Genomic DNA, 5,000 nt, shown 5'->3' with positions numbered 1-5,000 from the left:
TCATATAACAATTGTATTGAAGGATAAATCTAAGTCGTTTTTAAATGAATCTAAGATCTAAGATTTAGATTTCTATTTAGAAAAAAATATGGATGGAAAGATAATAGAAAAAAATATGGGACAAAAAATAAATCCACTCGGTTTCAGACTTGGTACAACTCAAAGTCATCATTCCTTTTGGTTCGCACAACCAAGAAATTTTTCCATGGGTCTACAGGAAGATGAAAAAATACGAAATAGTATCAAGAACTATATACAAAAAAATAGGAGAATATCCTCAGGTTTCGAAGGAATTGCACGTATAAGAATAAAAAAAAGAATTGATTTGATTCAGGTCATAATCCACATTGGATTCCCGAATTTGTTAATAGAAGGACGAACACGAGGAATTGAAGAATTACAGATAAATGTGCAAAAAGAGTTTCATTTTTCGAATCGCAGACTCAAGATTGCTATCACAAGAGTTGAAAAACCTTATGAACAAGCAAATATTCTTGCAGAATATATAGCTTTACAATTAAAAAATAGAGTTTCGTTTCGAAAGGCAATGAAAAAGGCTATTGAATTAACTGAACAAACGGATACAAAAGGAATTCAAGTGCAAATTGCAGGGCGTATCGACGGAAAAGAAATTGCACGTGTTGAATGGATCAGAGAAGGGAGAGTTCCCCTACAAACAATTCGCGCTAAAATTGATCATTGTTCCTATACAATTCGAACTATCTATGGAGTATTAGGCATAAAAATTTGGATATTTGTAGACTAGGAATAATGGACTTTTATTTGTTTTACTATTCTGGCTAATATATAGTGATAGAACAAAAAATGACATTTCATTCTTTTTCTATTAAAAAAAAAAGAACAATTCTAATTCTATAGGGTTGAATAAAAATTCGATTAACCATTTTTTGTTAGAATTGCTATGCTTAGTGTGTGACTCGTTAATTTTTTCTTTAACTTAAAAGTCAGTTTAGAGTTGGAATTCCGAAAAAATATAGACTGAACTCCACTATGAACTTAATAACCATATAAATAAGAAATAAGCAACTTATTGCTTCGTATTATCGAGATCCCAAGAAAGAGTCACTATATGACTGAATCAATCATATAGTTGTAGCAACTGCAATTTTTCCCATAAGAAAAAATCTTATTATGGGTTGTGAGGCAAAAGTAAGGGGATGTGGATAAATGGAAAGATGATAGAAAGAGAGAACAAAAATACTAATGATATATGATTCCAAGTATGTATGGTCTATGAATCATATCATATAAGGGCAATGTGATAAAGCATCAATACTGAATATAAAATAAAAATAAGAAATAGTATAAAAAAATTAAGTATAAAATAATAAAGAGCCAGGAGTTAATAGAAACTGAGAAGATTGACCGGGGACCAAATTTTGTTGAGAGCTCCGTTGCAGAATTCAGACCTAGGCATTAATGGAGAAGCTATAGGAACGGTGAAACTTGTGACTGCATAGATTCTATTGAAAACGAATGCTAATGATTCATTGAGCGGGATGGCGGAACGAACCAAAAACAAATTGATTTATTTTGAGAAGTCATGGATTGAAACTACGAATGAAGCAGAAAAGAGTCAATATTCGCTCGCGAAACCCTTGTTTATTGATTACCATATTTTCTTTTTTATTTGGCGTAATTCAATAGGGATAAAAAAAAAGAAAGAATGATTTGGTATAATATAAATATAAAAAAAAGAATTATCCATATTTACAGATAAATATATATGTCTAGCTTTGTATCTTGATTATATATACAGTTCAATAAATTAAATATCAAAGACATTACTTAGTTTAGTGGTTTAGTGCATTATTTATTAGAAATATGTAATATTATTGAATCATTTCATTCGCGAGGAGCTGGATGAGAAGAAACTCTCATGTCCGGTTCTGCAGTAGAGATGGAATCAAGAAATGACCATCAACTATAACCCCAAAAGAACCAGATTTCGTAAACAACATAGAGGAAGAATGAGGGGAATATCTTGTCGAGGCAATCAGATTAGTTTTGGTAGATATGCTCTTCAGGCACTTGAACCCGCTTGGATCACAGCTAGACAAATAGAAGCAGGGCGAAGAGCAATGACACGATATGCGCGTCGTGGTGGAAAAATATGGGTACGTATATTTCCCGACAAACCTGTTACGGTAAGACCCACGGAAACACGTATGGGTTCAGGAAAGGGATCTCCCGAATATTGGGTATCCGTTGTTAAACCGGGTCGAATACTTTATGAAATGAGCGGAGTATCCGAAACTGTAGCTAGGACCGCTATTTCAATAGCTGCGTCCAAAATGCCTATACCAACTCAATTTGTTATTACAGGATAGGGGTATAGAACTAAACAAAAATAAAAGGGTTATTTCATTATATTGAGGATGAAAAAACAAACAACCACAGATTTCTTTATTTCTGGAAAGACAATATTTCTTTTTTCCTTCATTCCTTGCATTGACATTCTTTGCATTGAAATAACAGATAAAAAAAAAAATGATATGATTCAACCCCAAACCCTTTTGAATGTAGCAGATAACAGCGGGGCTCGAAAATTGATGTGTATTCGAATCATAGGGACAGGGAATCCCCGATATGCTCATATTGGTGACGTTATTGTTGCTGTAATCAAAGAAGCAGTACCCAATATGCCTCTAGAAAGATCAGAAGTAATTAGAGCTGTAATTGTACGTACATGTAAAGAACTCAAACGTAACAACGGTATCATAATACGATATGATGACAATGCAGCAGTTGTCATTGATCAAGAAGGAAATCCAAAAGGAACTCGAGTTTTTGGTGCGATTCCTCGGGAATTGAGACAGTTTAATTTTACTAAAATAGTTTCATTAGCTCCCGAGGTATTATAAATACTAGTAGATAAACTTATAATAGTTTCGGATATCAAAAATAGAACAATTAATTATTAGTGGATTAGGTCTCACGCATATACTTTAAATAAAAAAAAATAAAACAAAGAAAAAACATGTTGATTATATCAAAATTAGGAGACACCAATAATTCTAGTTCGTCATGGGTAGGGATACTATTGCCAATATAATAACTTCTATAAGAAATGCTGACATGGATAAAAAAGGAACGGTTCGAATAGCATCCACTAATATCACCGAAAACATTGTTAAAATACTTCTACGAGAAGGTTTTATTGAAAACGTTCGAAAACATCAGGAAAATAAGAGATTTTTCTTGGTTTCAACCCTACGACATAGAAGGGCTAGTAAAGGAGTATATAGAACTATTTTAAAACGTATCAGCCGACCCGGTCTACGAATCTATTCCAACTATCAACGAATTCCTAAGATTTTAGGTGGAATAGGGATTGTAATTCTTTCTACTTCTCAAGGTATAATGACAGATCGAGAAGCTCGACTAAAAAAAATTGGAGGAGAAATTTTGTGTTATATATGGTGATCCTCCTCCGGTATCCTAATTTGAGCTCTAAATTCCCATTTGTGAAATAGGGGAAAAGTAAGTTATATAACTCTTCTCCATTAGTTGATACTTTAAAGGGGTTACCTGGAATGAAAGAACAAAAATTGATTCATGAAGGTGTAATTATTGAATCACTTCCCAATGGTATGTTCCGGGTACGTTTAGATAATGAAGATTTAATTCTAGGTTATGTTTCAGGAAGGATACGGCGCAGTTTTATACGGATACTACCTGGAGATAGAGTCAAAATCGAAGTAAGTCGTTATGATTCAACCAAGGGACGTATAATTTATAGACTTCGTAACAAGGATTCAAACGATTAAGTGATTTTTTAAAACATTCCTTTCGTGGGTAGGATACGGTATACAATTCGAAGTTCAAAAATTCAAGAGACTCATTTTCTTCCAAGGAATAGATTCAGGGGTAAAGGAATGATAAATATGAAAATAAGGGCTTCCGTTCGTAAAATTTGTGAGAAATGTCGACTGATTCGTAGGCGTGGACGAATTATGGTGATTTGTTCCAATCCGAGACATAAACAGAGACAAGGGTAATCCTTAAAAAAAAAAGAACTTTCTTTCTAATCCCTGTATTGTATAAGGGATCCGTTTTAACATGAAATGGATATCTCCGTATATTTACATATATTTCTGACTCATTATTATGAGATAATAAAATATGACAAAATCTATACCAAGAATTGGTTCCCGTAGGAATGGACGTATTGGTTCACGCAAAAATGCACGTAGAATACCAAAAGGAGTTATTCATGTTCAAGCGAGTTTCAATAATACCATTGTAACTGTTTCAGATGTACGTGGTCAGGTGGTTTCTTGGGCCTCCGCGGGTACTTCTGGATTCAAAGGCACAAGAAGAGGAACACCCTATGCTGCTCAAGCTGCAGCAGTAAACGCTATTCGTACAATAATTGATCAGGATATGCAACGAGCAGAAGTTATGATAAAGGGTGCTGGTTTCGGAAGAGATGCAGCATTACGAGCCATTCGTAGAAGTGGTATACTATTAAGTTTCGTACGTGATGTAACACCTATGCCACATAATGGATGTCGACCTCCCCAAAAAAGACGTGTGTAGAAATAAGAATTAAAGAACTATCAAGAGAAATAAATGATTCAATGATCTGATCAAATTAGAATATTAGTATGGTTCGAGAGGAAATAGCAGAATCCACTCGAACACTACAGTGGAAGTGTGTTGAATCACGAATAGACAGTAAGCGTCTTTATTATGGACGTTTCATTCTGTCCCCGCTTATGAAAGGACAGGCTGATACTATAGGTATCTCCATGCGAAGGGCTTTACTTGGAGAAATAGAAGGAACATGTATCACACGTGCAAAATCTGAGAAGGTACCACATGAATATTCTACAGTAGTAGGTATTGAAGAATCAGTACATGAAATTTTATTAAATTTGAAAGAAATTGTATTGAGAAGTAATCTCTATGAAATTAGAGACGCATCCATTTGTGTTAGAGGTCCTAGGTACGTAACTGCTCAAGATATCATCTCA

The 5,000-nt window shown here is 34.1% G+C and overlaps 9 protein-coding genes across 9 annotated transcripts in view; all 9 read left to right on the top strand. All coding sequences in view use genetic code 11, as the record gives it.

Annotated features, from left to right (window-relative positions):
* The window catches only part of rpl22 (ribosomal protein L22), a 330-nt gene extending 269 nt beyond the window's left edge, over positions 1-61 (top strand). The window contains exon 1 of the mRNA in view: positions 1-61. This exon is cut by the window's left edge and continues 269 nt beyond it. Within this exon, the coding sequence (YP_009033925.1) occupies positions 1-61 (61 nt within the window).
* Positions 62-115: 54 nt separating this feature from the next.
* Positions 116-766, top strand: rps3 (ribosomal protein S3). The gene has a single exon. The coding sequence runs from the start codon at positions 116-118 to the stop codon at positions 764-766; it is 651 nt and encodes a 216-aa protein (YP_009033924.1).
* Positions 767-922: 156 nt separating this feature from the next.
* Positions 923-2,351, top strand: rpl16 (ribosomal protein L16). The gene is made up of 2 exons: positions 923-931; positions 1,950-2,351. The coding sequence occupies exons 1-2, from the start codon at positions 923-925 to the stop codon at positions 2,349-2,351; spliced, it is 411 nt and encodes a 136-aa protein (YP_009033923.1).
* A 165-nt stretch (positions 2,352-2,516) lies between these two features.
* Positions 2,517-2,885, top strand: rpl14 (ribosomal protein L14). The gene has a single exon. The coding sequence runs from the start codon at positions 2,517-2,519 to the stop codon at positions 2,883-2,885; it is 369 nt and encodes a 122-aa protein (YP_009033922.1).
* A 163-nt stretch (positions 2,886-3,048) lies between these two features.
* Positions 3,049-3,447, top strand: rps8 (ribosomal protein S8). Its single transcript has one exon. It carries the CDS (start codon positions 3,049-3,051, stop codon positions 3,445-3,447), a length of 399 nt encoding a protein of 132 aa, YP_009033921.1.
* Positions 3,448-3,557: 110 nt separating this feature from the next.
* Positions 3,558-3,791, top strand: infA (ribosomal protein L36). The gene has a single exon. It carries the CDS (start codon positions 3,558-3,560, stop codon positions 3,789-3,791), a length of 234 nt encoding a protein of 77 aa, YP_009033920.1.
* Positions 3,792-3,908: 117 nt separating this feature from the next.
* Positions 3,909-4,022, top strand: rpl36 (ribosomal protein L36). Its single transcript has one exon. It carries the CDS (start codon positions 3,909-3,911, stop codon positions 4,020-4,022), a length of 114 nt encoding a protein of 37 aa, YP_009033919.1.
* A 124-nt stretch (positions 4,023-4,146) lies between these two features.
* Positions 4,147-4,563, top strand: rps11 (ribosomal protein S11). Its single transcript has one exon. It carries the CDS (start codon positions 4,147-4,149, stop codon positions 4,561-4,563), a length of 417 nt encoding a protein of 138 aa, YP_009033918.1.
* A 68-nt stretch (positions 4,564-4,631) lies between these two features.
* The window catches only part of rpoA (RNA polymerase alpha subunit), a 1,014-nt gene continuing 645 nt past the window's right edge, over positions 4,632-5,000 (top strand). The window contains exon 1 of the mRNA in view: positions 4,632-5,000. This exon is cut by the window's right edge and continues 645 nt beyond it. Coding sequence (YP_009033917.1) covers positions 4,632-5,000 — 369 coding nt within the window.

This window comes from Dioscorea rotundata, plastid (assembly GCF_009730915.1).
Source record: "Dioscorea rotundata plastid, complete genome".
NCBI lineage: Eukaryota > Viridiplantae > Streptophyta > Magnoliopsida > Dioscoreales > Dioscoreaceae > Dioscorea > Dioscorea cayenensis.
The sequence above is the reverse complement of the archived record's forward strand: the minus strand, read 5'-3'. Positions and strand labels throughout refer to the sequence as shown.